This window comes from Epinephelus fuscoguttatus, linkage group LG1 (assembly GCF_011397635.1).
Source record: "Epinephelus fuscoguttatus linkage group LG1, E.fuscoguttatus.final_Chr_v1".
Classification (NCBI taxonomy): Eukaryota; Metazoa; Chordata; class Actinopteri; order Perciformes; family Serranidae; genus Epinephelus; species Epinephelus fuscoguttatus.
This window is the reverse complement of record NC_064752.1, coordinates 29457051-29474554: the sequence shown is the minus strand read 5'-3', so window position 1 is coordinate 29474554 and position 17504 is coordinate 29457051. Positions and strand designations below refer to the sequence as shown.

Sequence of the window (17504 nt, the reverse complement as noted above, 5' to 3'; positions counted from 1 at the left end):
CAAATCAGTCATATTTAAAGTATATATTTGAAGTCTTTATTTGGGTGCGTTGTCACAGTCGAGCACAGCTGTTGCAGCTGGCTGGCTGTGATATGTTTGTCCGCAGCGTTCAGCCTCACATCATTCAGCATGCTGAAATACACAGGACAGGGATGTTTATTAGCAACCATATACACAGTATCATAGAGTTACTCATGACTGCACTAGAGATCACATGAGAGGGCTATGTGAGGTCATCTTCAACAGAGGATTACATCCAGTCTCTTCTCAGATTAGTTCTTGTTGTAAAGCCTGCCGGCTAATTTTAATAAATACTTCTAAAGGTCATACAGTTCGGCAGCATACTGTAATATGAAATGTATTTAGTTCACTGACCTTGCTACCTTGATCCCTGGTGCGGATCCGGAGCTTGTTGACCTGCGATTCGGCCGTATCAGCCCTCTCCTCTGCATCATCAAGCTCATGCTGGAGCTTCCTGTACTTGGAGAGGTTGGTGTTTGCCTGCTCCTCCTGCAGAGTGGAGGAAACCATGAAAACCATTTAGTGTACAGTGAAGTGAAGAGGTGCTTAGGATAACTTATCACAGATAAATACTTCTAAACTGCTGATAGTGGACTCACCGCTTCCTCAGCCTGTCTCTTGAAACTCTTCAGCTTGACCTGCAGCTTGTCGATGAGGTCCTGCAGGCGGGCCAGGTTCTTCTTGTCTTCCTCAGCCTGCACAGACAGTACAGGTGGCTCTTACAAACATGCCTTCATATTTGACACTATAGCATGTCATATGTGCAAACACTCTGGTGGTTTACCTGGTAGGAGAGCTCTTTGATTCTCCTCTCATACTTGCGTACTCCCTTCTGATACTCTTGACTCTTCTTTTGCTCAGCGTCCAATTCATTCTCCAGTTCTTTGACCTACCAGCAAGACCAGAAAATGACCAGCCAGTGTGAAAAGTCATGACCTGTTAAAAGGATCATCAGGTGACTACATCAACATTTAATTTGTCTAATCTCTCACCCTAGCTTCCAGCTTCTGGACCTGCTTCTTGCCGCCCTTGAGGGCGATCTGCTCAGCTTCGTCCAGACGCATCTGCAGATCTTTTATGGTCTGCTCCATGTTCTTCTTCATCCTCTCCAGATGGGCGCTGGTGTCCTGCTCCTTCTTCAGCTCCTCTGCCATCATTGCCGCCTACAAGAAGTCAGAGGATAAATGTTTAATGGTAACAGGTGGAAATCACTATCAAACTCCATGCAGATCCATTTTAAATTAGTGCAATGTCTTAAATCATGCACTTTGTATCTCATATATTCCAGATCTTACATCAGTGATGGCCTTTTTGGCCTTCTCCTCTGCATTGCGGCACTCCTGCACAGCATCATCCACCTCATTTGACAGTGTGGACAGATCATGCTCCAGTTTCTTCTTGTGGTTGATCAGCCCAGTGTTCTGCAGCAAAAGAGTAAGTTTGCAGAATCATTTCAGGATTAAAATATCAATTTCTTGTTTTCAATTTTTTCTTTTTTTTCCATTTGTGACACTAGCTGGGATTTAATGGAACCAAACATACCATCAATAATCACAGCAGCTGAACCAGAGAGCAACAAATATGCGAGAGATACTTGCTTCTGTAGGATATTTACAGCTAACAAACACTATCCAGCCTGAAAATAAGTGACCATCCCTTTATTTATTTGAAGTGAATTATGAAGGCATTTATTTTTCGTCCACTGCACGGGGGTTTTAAATGTTTTTTCCTACCTGGGAGTGCAACAGGTTGACCCTCTCAGTGGCCTCAAGCAGCTCATGCTCAGCTAGCTTGCGTGCACGGTCATTCTGCTCCAGCAGGGCCCTTAGCTCCTCCACCTCAGCAGCTAGCAGGTTATTACGGCGCTCCGTCACCGCCACCTGCTCCCTCAGCTCCTCGTTCTTGTGAAGAGTGTCATCCAGCTCCAACTGAATGTCCTGGACTCACAGATAACATACAAGCAAAAGATTTGGATGGATGGAATTTGTTCTGTGTACTAATGAATCTGTCACATCAGCTAAGTTCATCGACTGGCTGCTGGATGAACTCACCTTAATCTGAACCTGCAGGTTTCTCACGAGTTTCTGGGACTCAGCAGCCTGCCTGTTGGCATGGCTCAGCTGCACCTCCATCTCATTCAGGTCGCCCTCCATCTTCTTCCTCAGGCGGACTGCCTCGTTGCGAGACTTGGCCTCGGCATCCAAGGTGGCCTGCATGGACTCCAGTGTTCTCTGGTGGTTGCGGCTAAAGACGTCATGGAGAGAAAACTGTTTGTACAGAGTGGTGATAGAATCACATCTCTGCTATATATAAGGACGAGTAATCAATGAATCTCACCGAAGGTTTTCAATTTCTTCATCCTTTTCTGCCAGCTTCCTGTCAACATCAGCCTTGATCTGGTTCAGCTCCAGCTGGATGCGGAGAGTTTTGCTTTCTTCATGCTCCAGAGTGCCCTGAGACAGACAGACACTTAAGCCTTAAGGATATTTTGTAGGTCTCCTCTGTCCAAAAAAAAAAAAAAAAAAAATCCCAGACTGCAAGAAAGAGGAAGTCAGAAAACTGCTTACTTCGGCTTCCTCCAGGGCAGCTTGAATCTCGCTTTTCTCCATGTCCAGACCCTTCTTTATTTTCTCCAGCTCACTGATGGTCTTCGCTCCCTGACTGATTTGATCGGTCAGGTCAGCAATCTCCTCTGGAGAAGCAGAGATAGAAATACTGTCTATATTTTGTATGAAGTCAAGGAAAAACTAGTCATTTGTTTTAAGGTAACCTTCTAACTGGATATTCATGATGTGAGCTACATCGTTAGGCACCTTGAAGGTTCTTGTTCTCCCTCTTGACAGTCTCCAGATGATCCAGGGTCTCCTCATAAGAGTTCTTCAGTTTGAAGAGCTCTGTGCTCAGACCACGCGACTCTTTTTGAGAGCTCTCCAGCTCTGCCTGGCACTCTTCATACTTCTGTTTCCATTCAGCCAGCACCTGGAGGAAACAACATGACCAATTTTTGCAGCGGAGCAAGAGTCATAAATTGGCATTGTTGTAGATGATACCAGAACCCAATCCTACCAAGTCACCAGGTAATAAAACAGATGTGCAATAAAGTCATCTAACTAATTAGAATGACCGCTAATGCAATCCTCTCACAGCTGCCATCAGCTAATACCTTGTCAAAGTTGCGTTGCTTCTTGTCCAAGGCAGCGGCTGCAGCATTGGCACGCTCCAGATCAATAACCAGGTCCTCGATCTCTGTCTGGAGCCGATGTTTTGTCTTCTCCAGAGAAGAACACTTGGCATTGGAAGCCTCCACTGTCTCTTCAGCGTCCTGCAGACGTGTCACCAGCTTCTTCCTAAGAGAGAGGCAAACACATGTGATGTACACACATGTGACTGATGCCCTGATGAAGGCCAGTGAGCATGGCCGAAACATGTTTGTGATTTTAATGTTCATTATGAACTAGCCATTTAATAAAGGCCTTTTAACTTTTACACCAGAGAAGAGTTGCCTTGGATTTTGTTTTTTTCAAACATGTGATGTACATTCAAACAATCATTGTGTACAATCAGATTCTGCAAGTTAGAAATATATCTCACTCACTTGGCTTCCTCCAGCTCCTCAGTCCTCTGGATGGCGTCAGTTTCATACTTAGTCCTCCACTGAGCCACCTCAGCGTTAGCCTTGGACAGACTTCTCTGCATCTCAGCCTTGGCTTCCTGCTCCTCGTCATACTGCTCTCTCAGAAGATCACAGTCGTGACGGGATGACTGCAGTGCATGAGCCAGGGCGGTCTTAGCCTTAAGAGACCAATCATGATGGTAGAGAGCAATTAGTCGAAATGGTGGAGCCCTGAATTTCTGCAGAGGTAGCAACCAGTTTTGTATATAACCACCACTGACTGATGCAGTGATAAGGAGCTGACCTTATTCTCCTCTTCCAGCTGTTTCTTGAGCTCCTCGACATTTTGGCCGAAGGAGTTCTTGGCACGCTGGAGCTGGGAGACCATGGATTCCCGCTCTTCAAGCTTCCTGCTCAACTCGGCTACACGGAGAGGAGAAAAATCTGTGTTATGAACTGCTCTGTGAAATCTGTGGATTTATCATAAAATGAAAGGTCCTTACCACTCTCGGACTGTGCACGGGCCTTTTGGGTTGTGGTGTCATTGAGCTGCCTCTGGAGCTCCTCAACCTTGGCTTTAGCCTCATTCATTTGGTCTTCATACAGGCGACAAGTCTTCTCTGAAGTCGCCTGCAAAAAAGAGATAAACATTTTTTTGAAGGAACTGACCTAGTTTGGTCCCATACTACTTTAGATCTTATCCTCTTTTTTTCGACCTTGCCCTTTGAGAGCTGCTCCACAGTAGAGGCCAGATCATCAACCTCCATCTTTGCCTCGCTCCTCTCCTTCTCCAGCTTCTGCTTGACTCGCTGCAGACTGTCGATCTGCTCGCTCAGCTCTGCAACGCTGTCGGCGTGCTTCTTCCGCAAGGTAGCCGTCGTGGCCTCGTGGTGCAGCATGGCTTCCTCTAGGTCTCGGCGCATCTTCAGAAAATCCGCCTCTCTCTTCTTGTTGATCTCGATCTGGGCCGAGGTGGCCCCACCAGCCTCCTCCAGGCGCTCGCTTAGCTCTTCGAGCTCACGAGCCACATCTCCACGCTGCTTTTCTACTTTGGCCCTGCAAGCGCGGTCAGCCTCCAGTTCCTCCTCCAGCTCCTCTGTGCGAGCCTGGACAAAAGCAATGGTCAGTTATTTTGTCAAACTGATGTCATATGACAGCTATAGTAGAGATGAAGAGACTAGTTTCACCAGTAGCTCCTTTATCTTCTTCTGGAGCTGATTTACTAAGGCTTGCTCATCTTCAATCCTTGAGCTCATCGCATTTATTTCAAAGTCTTTCCTGGTAAAAAACAAAACAAAACAAAAAAAAAACATTTGGCAATCATTATTAATCATTACTTCTTAATGACAAGATCATGTTTTCCCGTGAACATATATGAAAACTCACTTTTTCAGGACCTCTTCAAGTTGTTGCTTGTCATTCTCCAAGTCCATAACCGACTCCAAGGAGAGTTTCAGATCTCCCTCCAGCTTACGTTTGGCCCGTTCCAAGTCCAAACGCACCTTCTTCTCCTGTTCCAGTGATCCCTCCAGCTGATGCACAGGAAGAAGGTTGTAAATTTTACATATTACGCATATGATATGTCACCACCTGTGCTTTTTCAGATCATAAATAAACTCACATCATCTACTTGTTGCTCCAGCTTTGCCTTGGCTTTGGTCAGACTGTTGACTTTGTCTTCTTCTGCCTGCAAGTCATCCAGAGTCTGCTGGTGAGCCTCCTGAAGAGCCTTCTTCTCTTTGGTCAACTTCAGTATGGTTTCATCTAGAACTGCCATTTCCTCAATCAGGTTCTTCACCTGCAGGCCATAGGAAGAAAATATATGTGACACTCATGAAATGTTTATGGCCTGTAAGCGCCCTCTGGAGGCAACTCATTCCTTTTCCAGTTTCCTTACCTTGTTCTCAGTGGCATGTTTCTCCTTTTCCACTTTAGCCAGTGTGATCTCCAGATCATCAATGTCTTTCTTCAGCTCAGCGCACTCGTCCTCGAGCTTGCGCTTCTTGGCGAGCACATTAGCGTTCATCTCCTCCTCGTCATCCAGCCTTTCCATGAGTTCTTTCACTTTGGCCTCCAGCTGGATCTTAGTTTTGATGAGTAGGTCACAGCGGTCCTCGGCATCTGCAAGATTGTCCTGCTCCTACAGGAGAGAAAGAGAATGTTTTCAGTACATTCCCACAGTACTATCTGTTTTTCCAAAAGCTGGATATGCGAATAAATGAAGTGTGCCACTTACTGCCTGCAGCTGTAGAGAGAGATCATTCTTCTCTTGGACCAGGCTGACCTGTCTCTCCTCCAGCTCTTTGCGTTTGACCTCAGATTTCTCCAGAGCCTCCTTCAGCTTGGCCATCTCCTCCTTCAGAGCGACCAGCTCTTTCTCGGTGGCAGCACTTTTCAGTAGAGGCTTGATTTTGAAGAAGAGCTTCATCCAGGGCCAGTGCTTGACAGCATTGAAGGCCCGGATGTTCCACTGGATTATCATCAGAGCCTCCCTGTACACAAGATGAAATAAAATTCAGGGATTAGAAGATTTTTCTTAAAACAAGACCAGTGATTCCCAATCAGGTACACTTCTTCTCCAGCAATTACCATGGCATACACAGAAATATTGAGATGTAGTTCAAGTAAAATAAAAAAATTATGATTTGACTGAAGTATATAAATCCACATACAAAGTCAGCTCGAACACTTGAACACCACAGTTTGGGATTGAGAGTGCATGAAAACTAGTTAACAAGCAAGTAGAAATGTCTAAACAAGGGATGCTCGGTTTGCTTTGACGCTTTTGGGTCACTTCTGCAAAATCAATTCCCAGTGTGAATAAATTTATTTTCACTGTAAATCAGAAAATGATCAACAGGTCACCCAGCACCCTATCGCCCGTGGCCCGAGGATCACTGGTCTCAACAGTTAACTAGAAGTATGTGATAAATAATTAAAAATGGCTAAGAGCAATAATAATAAATTAACAATTAAATGGTTGAAAAATACTTAAGTAGTCTAAAAACTAAACAGTTGAAACTGTTAGCTAAAAGTAATGAATAAATGATTCAAGTAGTAAGCTAAGTAACTGATAAATGGTTGAAAGAGTTAGCTAACAGATAAACAGTTTACCTAATTAGCTAAAAGTATTGGATAAATGGTCAAAAATAGCTAAGAGTAATAAATAGACAGTTTAAATCGTAAAAAAATAACACTTAAAATGGTTGGAAGAAACCTTAAGTAGCTGAAAAACTAAATAGTTGGAACTGTTAGTTAAGTTGCTTTATACATTGATTGAAGCACTTAGCTAAAAGTAATAAAATAATGGCTGAATAGTTAGCTAAAATTAGCAGATAAATGGTTAGCTAAAAGTACTGTATGAAACAATGGTTGAAGAAGTTAGCTAAAAGTAATGAATACATTATTTAAGTACTAAGTTAAGCGAAGTAATTGATAAATGGTTGAAATAGTTAGCTAACAGATAAACAGTTAGCTAGTTAGCTAAAAGTACTGGATAAATGGTTGTAACATGTAGCTTTGCCACTAATATTACAGATGCAAACTTGATTAAATCAAGCTAAATATTTGCACTTCAATTGTTTAAACAAATATTGTGCCTGTATGTACTTTTATATAGATAATAATGTTAGCATAGCTTATTAAAAATGCACACATTTGGTACATGTCTGGTGGTAGTATGGATGAAGAGGTAGATATGAGTTCATCTGACGGGGTGGTGGAGGGGCGACCACTGTTAAAACCAGCAGAAGTGACGTTCAGATCAAGTTAAGAGAAGAAGGTCAGAAAGATTTATCCTGGAGTTCCCCGTTTATTTATTTAGTTACTTATTCTGGCACTAATCCTGCTGCTATCCACTCTCTTGCATCTAATCATACACAGAGGGATGCGTAATGAAATCATACACCTAATGCTGCTTTTGATGTTTCACAACTGTGACTAAACAGGGTTGCCAGATTGATTTGGTCTCAGTAGAATGGCGTCTTGCAGCCCTAAATATGGACCCAGAGCAGACTGGTCAAGGACTCCCTGTCAGTGTTTAGAGGGTGAGTTTGAGTGAGCGTGCACACGTTGGGGTGGGAGGTGAGGGTGGGGGAGCTGATTGCATTTTTGACATGACTCCATGCCGGGTGCCTCTCAAAGGTGAGCGTCTGTGTTTATTTAGAAACCAAAGCCCTCTGTCCGACGGCCGACTTTAATCCTCTGTCACCCACCACATATCCCATCAATGCACTCACTTAGAAGTACAGGCGCCGCGGACAAAAGGGGCCAGGGGCCATCGGGCATCCAGGGAGGGGGCCGGGGGTTGTATTTTTAGGGAGGGCCCGAGCAGCTGCCACTTGACACATGTCGCCACCTGGCTCTGAGGACACCGTCAGCATTGTTTAATTTATAGAGAGTGGATAGAGAGAATGGCCGGAGACCTGCAAGAGGGGTGTGCGTATGCATGTGCCCGTGTGTGTGAGTGTGTGAGAGAGGGATGGAGCCCTTATTAACAGTAAGGCCACACACATGCCTGGTAACCATACATGGACAAGCACACGCCTCACACACGCCGATAACACTGCCCTTGCATACCACACATACTAGAGCGAGGGAGTGAACACTAAGGTATAGTGTGTCACAAGCTGAAAGGCTCGCAGCTGATTGTGTTGCTATTGAACCTGTTCAGAAAAGCAACTGTTGGGGGAGGTCTTTTTTTTGTATCCATGTCTTCACCTTCCTGCGAGGTATTAAGATTCCTCCACATATGCATACATTTTATATTCAGTTGGCTTTATTTTAAAAAAGTGAGTTTGTCAACAAAAGTTATCTTACTTCATTTCCATGATCTTATTTAGCTCCATCCTCATGAGTCTGCCACGAGCGGCTGCCTGCAGCAGCATCAGGACTTTGGCCAGACGCTCATCCCTCAGTTCTTCGAGGTGACCCAGCAGGCCTGCTTTGAAGAACACCTACATGAGGCCAACACGCCAATTATTAAATTTGACAGCACTTTTTTGAAAAATTTAAATAACCTCATCATAAAACATGTTTATAAGACTTTATTAATCCTACACCAAGAAAATTCACACATTACAGCAGCTTAAAAGTCAGAAGAAATGACTGAGTGGTAAATAAGGATGAAAAATATAAATTAGATAAAATTTGAAAAAGTAATAATCATGTAAAATCTTTACACGCCATATACACCTCTCACTTATACAGATACTGTATATCCACGATTGACAGTTGCATAGTTGAAACCATGAAAACTGAGAATCGATCACACACATTTAGAGATAATATTATAGATTTATTACCAGCGTTGGGAGTAACTTTGTAATTCCATTACTTTTGGTGGCTTTTATTGCCTTTATTACAGTGCAGCTTCAGACAGACAGGAAGGGGGGAGAGAGAATGGGCATGACATGCAGCAAAGGGCCGTAGGTTGGAATTGAACCCAAGCCACTGCAAAGGCTAAATGGGGCGGACACTCTACTCGCTAAGCCAGAGGTGCCCCACTACTTACTTTTTTAAATCAAATATTGCAATTACAATTACTGAATTTTAAATGGGCTTGTTGCTCATTACTTATGTCTTGATCATAGCTGACAATGCAGCTTATTCCCCAGACTTTTTCCAGGTTATGATCTAACTTCACCCAACCTTACAGCAGCGCAATGAATGACATGTATCAATTAATCAGGATTAGACTGTCACTGCACATAATTTTGAAGCAATTTGAGCTTGTTGTCTTGTAAGATACAGACATTATAATTCAGTCCTTGAGATCAAGAACAAAAAATATATTGGTCCATGTGCTGTGCTTGTGTTTTATTGTTCCACTATACTGTTATTATACTGATAATGGGTACAATCTTAGATAACAATTTACAGTTGATTTGTTCCACACTCTGTCACAGCAGCACTAAAAAAATATAGCTAAATGTGTTTAAATAAGAAAATTGAAGCAGATATTTAAAGGAATGCAAAAGTTACATTCCTCAGTAACTAATGACTTTTATATGCTAACTGGTAAAGTAATTCAATTTGTTTTGAGAGAAGTAACTGCAACTTATTCCTACTTTGCAGTAACTTGCACAGCACTGAATCACACGCTGATTTAAAAAAAATGCTATCACACTATCCATTCTTTAAATAAAGTTTAATTTAGCTTTTCCCTCCACTGGCTATTTTGCCATTCACAGCTCTGCTTTACACAATCTGCTACTTCCTACCTTTGTGTGTCCAAATCTAAACTGGCTTTGGTCGATTTCCAGGGAGGCCAGCAGCTTCTCTGCAGCCTTCCTGCTGTCCATGAACTTATCATCTGGGATGGCATGGGGGTCCAGGATGCGGTAGCTGAATAGATGGAAAAAAAGGAGTGTTTTAGGACAGATTATCACTCTGATTCCAAGTCCATACCATGTAATGCAGAAGTGATCTAAACATGAGCTGTACCGCTGTTTAAATTCAGCGTAGAGGATGCGGTTGGGAAAGCCTTTTCTGCAGATCCTGATGCCTTCCAGCACACCGTTGCAGCGCAGCTGGTGCAGCACCAGGAATGCATCCATGATCCCTGCGCAGAACACATTTCAAACATAAGTCTAGACCAGTTTTGTTTAGCTCGAGATGATGTATGAGGATTATGCTGTGTGTTACCTGGAGTCTTGGTCTCATTAGGGATGATGCAGCGAACAAAGTGTGGCTGGGTGCTGCGGAGATTGGTCATCAGCTTATTCAGGTTTTCCTGTTGGAGAAACATAAATGAAGTTAAACAATAACACCTCCACCACAATTAAAACACCACTCACTGCAAAAAATAACAGCAAAATCTTGATGTAAAACACTTAATTCTGCCAGACTTTATTTTCCTCACATGTGAAATCCTTGATGTAAAGGAGAGAGGAGCCAGCACAGACTTAAAGTGATGTTCATGTGATCATTGCCCTAAACATCACTGCAAGTCTTAACTGCCTCCGTCCCAGCTCCGTCCCAAGTTCTCGCACCACACAAAACATTGGAAAAACCTCTGTCTGCTTTCACCTGCATCAGTAATGGAATATTTTATTCTGTGTCTTCAGTCTCACCTTGTGAAGCTGAGACACGGTCTGGAAGGAGGCGGCCTTCTTCCTCTTCTCCTTGCTGCCACTCTTGTGTTCGGGCACTGCAAGGTAATTAGCAAAGTCATTCATTTGACCTCCTTAAGGTACTACTGTCTTCTGTCAGACTCCTGTTTACTGTACCTGCATCTGAGGAAACATAATTTTCGTACAGAGAAGCTAGCAGCTTGTTGGAGGATTTCCGGAAACACGCCACTACCGTTTCGTTCAGTGGGTCCTTATTTTTGTCCAGCCAGCCAATAGTGTTATATGGTACCTATAAAAACAGCGGGGACATCCATCTTACTGAATTCTGTTTCTAAGGATTCATTAATCTAAGGATTAACTCAGAAAACACTTACCACTCCGGCATAGTGCACCAGCTCAAAATGCGTCTCGTACTTGCGCTTCTTGTCCGGCCTTGGCTTTTGGAAATTAGGTGATTTGCCAATGTGATTGTCAAACAACTTGGCTTTAAAGCTGCTGTCTGTGGCCTTGGGGAACATGCACTCCTCTTCAAGGATGGACATGATGCCCAGCGGCTGGAGGAAGAGCAGAGTGTTAAGTACGTCTCTGTGAAACTCATTTATGATTCAATTTCATCTCTCTACCTTTTCAATGAGATCAATGCAGGCTTGAAGGTCCAGCCCGAAGTCGATGAAGGTCCATTCGATGCCCTCCCTCTTGTACTCCTCCTGCTCCAGGATGAACATGTGGTGGTTGAAAAACTGTTGCAGTTTCTCATTGGTGAAGTTGATGCACAGCTGCTCAAAGCTGTTGAACTGCAATGAAAGAGGAACAGGTGTTCAGGGGAAGCGTTAGATGTGAGCAGCATGAAAAACATGTCACGGAGATTCACCCTGCAGTAGAGCTAATTCATCACGATAAGAAAGGACGAGGCACAAACAGAGCACCTGTTGATATCTAACCAAAATATGGAAACAGGAAACCAGTCTGACAGTAAATAGTTACTCATAAATCTATTCTGAATTTAAAATAATAATAATACTAATAATACTACTACTAATAATAATAATGCTGTATGGATGAACTTACTTCAAAGATCTCAAACCCAGCGATGTCCAGCACCCCTATGAAGTACTGGCGAGGCAGGGAGGTGTACAGGGTGCGGTTGATCCGTCCCACAAGCCATTTGAACATGCGGTCATATGTGGCTTTGGCCAGAGCACCAACAGCATAGTTAACCTACAACACCCACCCACCCACACACACACACACACACACACACACACACACACACACACACAGAAGGAATACAGCTGTCATTCACATGAATAGCTTCTGTTGCTTAGATACCAGATTCCACGGTGTGTGAAGTGGCAAGTGTATTGATCGACTGGGGATTAAGAAGCTGTTCCTCATCAGCATACTAGTCGTCCAGCAGAATGAAAGGAAGCTGAACACACTGAATTTTTCTTTCCACCCTGTAAAGTACGTTTGACACCGCAGTTCTGCTTCTACATGTTTGACATGTTGTGCCTTATTTTTCACTTCATATTACAGAGAAATTATCTCATTCATTCTCTCTCTGGGTATCAAAATAATGACACACAGACCAAACAGACGATGCATCTCCTCACCTGTTCGACATTCTGTCCCTTCACCACATATTCATTCCCCACCTTCACCCTTGGGTGCAGGAGGCCCTTGATGAGATCAGCTGAACTGACGCCCATCAGGTACGAGGCCTTGTCTGCACCTGGTGACCAAACAGGACAAAAAAAAAAATCATAAATTTGCTTTTAAATCAGATTCCATGCCAAACGTCTTGTTATTGGTTCTTACTTTCAGTGCCGTCAGCCTCCGCCTGCTCCTCGCGCTGCTTTTGCTTGAATTTCATGTTGCCGAAGTGCATGATGGCTCCAACTATTTTATAGCAGCCATACTTCTCATCGGCCAGGAAGCCAAGGATGTCCATGGCGTGCTGTAAAAAAGCCCAAGATAAATCCTCTCACAACCTCACAAACCTATGTCTAATCTAAATCAATGCGCTCTATTAAAATGCAGCTGGATTTCCCTCCATGTGGACAAAATAAAAGCTCTTACGTCAGTGGCCATCAGCTCCTGTCCGTCATCCAAGTTCTCCACGGTGGTCACGCCCTGGGAGCAGAAGTGGTAGTCGTACGGGTTGGAGGACACCAGCAGCATGTCTGGAACACAGAGTTTACAGGATCACGTAGCAGTCCTGCAAAAGTATTAAAATATCCAAAGCAGCCAGAATGACTAACCTAACAGTTCTGGTTTCTTCTGCGACATGATCTGGTAGTAGATGTGGTAGCTCCTCTCACCAGGCTGCTGAAATATCACTCTGGATTTTTCCAGAAGATCTGAAGGGCAGAAATGAGAGAGACATGTTCATATTAGGCATGGAACAAGAAGAGAAACACATGATGATGATGGATGCATGTTTGACAATTAACTCACATATATCAATATCAGCTGAGGCCAGTTTGCCAGTAGGTCCGAAGTGGATCCTGATGAACTTGCCCTGCGGAGGATATATATCTTAAATGCTCCAGACATTGTTAAAAAAAAATAAAAAATACATCAACATGGGCTCAGAGTTACTGCCAAATTATTGTTTGATAATTTATGTTCAAATTGAAGTTGCTGTTTTGTTTTTTTTTCTTCAAAAATTTAAACATGTCTTCAAATACACATTAACATGAATCCAACATATCATTAGCAAAGATGAATCTATTGATTAAAAAATACTTTACAGCACACGGCACTGATTATTTAACATTAAACCATGACATATATTGTAGGCCCAGTTTAATATGCAACTCAATTTTATACAATATATGTAGGGCAGTCCCTGCTGTCTCTTATTTATTCCATTCATTTAACCTTTATTTAACCAGAAGTTCCACTGAGATTGAAAATCTCTTTTACAAGAGAGACCTGGCCAAGGCAGCAGCCGATCAGAACACATTAAAACGCAACAAATACAACATGTAATACAAAAAATTAAATTAAATAAAACAACAACTATTCGAGTATAGTGGCCTCTCAAGAAAAACACACACATGTCTCTGTCACCACATTCTTTATGATGCCCTTAAATTCATCAGTGGATATAAGTGTTTCTAATTTTAGATCAGTTAAGGGGTCCTTGGCCTGAAAAGCCCTGTGTGACTATGTACAGGGGATTTTCCAAGTACTCACAAAACGGGATGAGTTGTCATTTCTCAGCGTTTTGGCGTTACCAAACGCCTCCATGGCAGGGTTCGCCTCAATGATCTGATCCTCAAGAGTCCCCTGGGAGAGAGGATTAAAAGTTGTTTTTTGTTTTTTTTAAACCAATTTCCAGTCTGCTTCTATTAGCTGTTAAACATAATGTGGGTGCATTATATTTTTTTCTGCAGCTTAAACCTACCCCTGTTCTGGTGGCAGGACCTTGCTGCAAAAGAATAAATAAATAAAAAAGAATGAGTCTCCTGTCATATAAAGCATGATTGAAAAATGCTTTCACAAGCAAAGGGAAACATCATAACCAGCTGGAAAATTAGATAGTGGTTGTTAAAGCTGTGGTAAAAAAACCAATGGCCACCTTGTTTTATATGATGAAGTGTGGTGAACGCAGGGGAGAAAAAGGAAAAATGAAACACAGAAAAGTCAAAAGCAAAACTTAAAGCAAAGGGAAAGATAATGGAAAATTTTGAACAATAAAAAAACAAGGAAAAAATGACATGGAAAGGGAAAAAGAAAAATAATTAAAAAACAATAAGAAAGAGTAAAGTGGCTGGAGAGGGCTACACAACACATGAGGGTAAAGACTCAGACATGAATGTAATCAGTTCTCACAATCACCATTTCAACAGTGAGGAAAATGTATGGACAAGGTTTAAAGGGGAAACACTGAAGGATTCCTGGGACCAAAAAAAAAAAACATGAAGAAAATAAAAATAAAATACAGCAAAAAAAGCTGGGAAACAAAATTGTTGCCACATCAGCCTTACTCCTTTTTTGGCAGTTGTTTCCCCAATGGCTGCCACAATGGCAAAATACTGAATGACACGTTTCGTGTTGACAGTTTTGCCAGCACCGGATTCTCCGCTATAGGAGTGTGAAAAAATAACAAAGTGTACATACAACAGGTAAAAACTGGTGGTCACGAAACTGGTAATGGTTTTGTAAATTTATATAATTACACTGCTTGTTACAAAAAAGAAAAAAGTGAATAACAGATTTCAGTAAAGCCAAAAACTGTGGAGGAAAAAAATATCACATCTTTAAAGTGGTTGTGTGTGGACGGTCTACATGTTATATGGCTGCTTATAAAGTTACAATCTGTCTGTTTGTTCTCTAATTTGTGACAAGACAATAAAACATATCAGTTTAAATCAGATGATACTTACGTGATGAGCATGGACTGGTTCTCCCGATCTGAAGAGGAAAACATACATTTGACTGATGAGTATGCACCATTGAAAGAAACTAGATGTTTTAACATAAAAAAAAGTCTTTTTTTAAGTTGACTGAACTTGATTAGCAATTTCAGAATAATCAAAAAGCAATCTTAATTCAGTTGTACTTAAACTCAGGATTTAAGTACAACTGAATTAAGATTAAGTTTATATGACTAGAAAAGTTTATTTCTTTTGAATCATGACAAAATTACTTTTATTTGTTTTAACTTAAAATAGCTGTGTGTCTGGGTTGCCTTAAAAAAAATAATTTCACCAAACTTAAAGAGACAAGCTTCTTTTTACACTGAATACTTTGCACACTTTATATTCAGAGAGTTTATATTCGGTGTATGAATGTGCTAATGTGCACTGTGTGTGGTTATATTTTAGTGTACACTCACTGCGCAGCATGTCATTATATGCACTGTCTGCGATGGAGTAGATGTGCGGCGGAACCTCAGTGCGGCGTTTGCCTTTGTAGGCAGCGACCACAGGGGCTGTGTAGACGGGCAGCCATTTGTATGGATTTACCGTCACGCAGAAGAGCCCGGAGTAGGTCTGAGGAAAAAAGGACATAACCCATTGTGATGCATCACCTGAAGGCAAAATTACCAGTTCTGCTGCTGACAGGTTGACATTGCTCAAGCCTTCAGTTGAACTCTGTAATTTAATCTGGGTAATCATGCCTCTTCAGGGAACATGGAAACATGGGAGAGGGGAAGTACCATCAGTCCATAAAGGGAGACTCACATAGATCATCCAGGCGGAGTAGCGTTTGCGCAGGTTGAACAGCACAGAAGCCTCGTTGAGGTGTGTCAGCATGGCCATGTCTTCGATCATGTCATACTTAGGAGGGTTCATCTGCTGGATGTCACATTCCTTCACTGTCAGGGTCTAAAGGGATGGACGCAGGCAGTCATGAGAAGGGAACATGGGATTTTACTGTACTGCTGGAGATGAGGTGTAATGGTTCAGGTTTTCATTCATTGCTGCATGCAGAGGTATGACCACTTACCCTCCCATCTTTGGTGTCAACAATGACTTTGTCACCGCTGATCTCCTTGATCTCAATCTCAATGTACGCCTCTTTATCATCAGGGATCCAGGCTCGCTTCTTACCTAAGAGCACAGCAGAGAGGGTGCACTGAGTGGGATGATGTGGGGACACAGCAAAACTCTTCATTACGCAAATATTGGCAGACACATCAAATTTAAATATCACACAAATTAGCCTGTGGCATAAATATTCATCCGCAAGTGTGTTATTGTAGAAATTATTTAAAAACTTTATTTATATAGCAGTTTCCAAATAATGTTAAAAATAAAATAGGGAAAAGTTATAACATTTTACTTCTACAAAACAGCTGGATGCAATTATTTCATTTGTTTAATAAAGTAATGTTGTTCATATATATTTTGCCATGTTTCCAGACTGTTCATTATTTCTTTAAAAACTCTGCAACAAATACACCTGCGATGACAAACAGATATCTCACACCATCAGCCGTATCTTTGCCTTATTTAAATACAAACACGACTTTCACACTGAATCAAAAACTGAATTAATTTCTAACATGCATATATTGTAGATGTGTTTTATCCTATAAGTTTCCGCTTCTTTGAACTCTCCTCATCAGGCCTACCGTCAAAAGCGACAGTCTGCACCGCCATCAGCTCCAGGTCCGTTTTGCGTAAAAACGGTGCAGCCTCCCCGAAGTCCTTCATGTCATAGCGCGACATGGTGGCAGCTCCTCGCCGGTCCCCAAAAGCGGACGCACCAGTGATATGAGGAATTCCTTTGGTAAGAAAACAAAGCTTTGCGTTAGGGTCAGTAGTTCTTTATGTGTTACAGCTGTTTCTTTGTTTTAACTTCACCCCTCCATGAAAGCGCTGCCTGTGCGTAAAGAGCGCAGATCCTCTATCACAAAGTGAGAACAATACAGAAACCTACAACGCGTTAACTGACACGTGCCAGCAAAAGTCAACAGTATAACCACACTGCTGTAAATCAAATTAATACTCTACAGGACGCTTTAAAGGGCAGCCAGCCCGCGCGTAAAATGTGATCAACCTACCAAACCAAAGGCAAAAAGTTGTCCACTGACCTCAGGACGACCACAACGAAATAACAGCCTGGTGAGATGTGCCCTCCTTTATACTGTGTTTCTCAAGGTCACGGTCAGTGGACATTTGTCACTCATTAGCATATGCCACCTCCTCCGGCGCCTATTGGTGCTGAGCGCCTGTCTCAATTGACACAAAAGGAAAGCTACGTTTTTGTCATTGCGCTAAACCCAAGCCGGCTATTTTTGTATCCCAGTTATTTTATGCACTGTACACACTGCGAGGGGA

The 17504-nt window shown here is 42.4% G+C and overlaps 1 protein-coding gene across 2 annotated transcripts; it reads right to left on the bottom strand.

Annotated features, from left to right (window-relative positions):
• Window positions 1–13: 13 nt before the first annotated feature.
• On the bottom strand, window positions 14–17282 carry myh7ba (myosin, heavy chain 7B, cardiac muscle, beta a). 2 transcript variants are annotated; one of them, XM_049573277.1, is made up of 44 exons: window positions 17228–17282; window positions 16796–16948; window positions 16168–16271; window positions 15903–16046; window positions 15554–15710; window positions 15102–15129; window positions 14703–14799; window positions 14120–14143; window positions 13909–14001; window positions 13165–13228; window positions 12969–13067; window positions 12787–12890; window positions 12526–12664; window positions 12321–12439; window positions 11776–11925; window positions 11331–11501; window positions 11082–11261; window positions 10864–10996; window positions 10708–10784; window positions 10280–10367; window positions 10079–10196; window positions 9856–9979; window positions 8453–8589; window positions 5871–6126; window positions 5532–5774; window positions 5256–5432; window positions 5021–5166; window positions 4822–4912; window positions 4351–4740; window positions 4138–4264; window positions 3939–4057; window positions 3617–3813; window positions 3185–3368; window positions 2835–3000; window positions 2589–2713; window positions 2359–2474; window positions 2073–2265; window positions 1755–1958; window positions 1317–1442; window positions 1014–1184; window positions 806–910; window positions 621–716; window positions 376–510; window positions 14–132 (listed from the first exon to the last, which is right to left on the bottom strand). In XM_049573277.1, the coding sequence occupies exons 2-44, from the start codon at window positions 16890–16892 to the stop codon at window positions 121–123; spliced, it is 5826 nt and encodes a 1941-aa protein (XP_049429234.1). In that variant the 5' UTR covers window positions 16893–16948; window positions 17228–17282; the 3' UTR covers window positions 14–120. The 2 variants fall into 2 exon arrangements, with proteins under 2 accessions (XP_049429234.1, XP_049430046.1); XM_049574089.1 differs by lacking the exons at window positions 14703–14799; window positions 15903–16046; window positions 16168–16271; window positions 16796–16948; window positions 17228–17282 and having other exon boundaries at window positions 15554–15599.
• Window positions 17283–17504: the final 222 nt, after the last annotated feature.

Excerpts from the sequence above, each read along its gene's own strand:
- myh7ba (XM_049573277.1), bottom strand. The coding sequence starts at position 16,892 with ATGTCGCGCTATGACATGAAGGACTTCGGGGAGGCTGCACCGTTTTTA. Across the intron at positions 16,272-16,795 it reads GCAGACTGTCGCTTTTGACG|GTAAGAAGCGAGCCTGGATC; the intron begins GTAGGCCTGATG and ends CTGTGCTCTTAG. Across the intron at positions 2,266-2,358 it reads GAAGAAATTGAAAACCTTCG|CCGCAACCACCAGAGAACAC; the intron begins GTGAGATTCATT and ends TGACGTCTTTAG.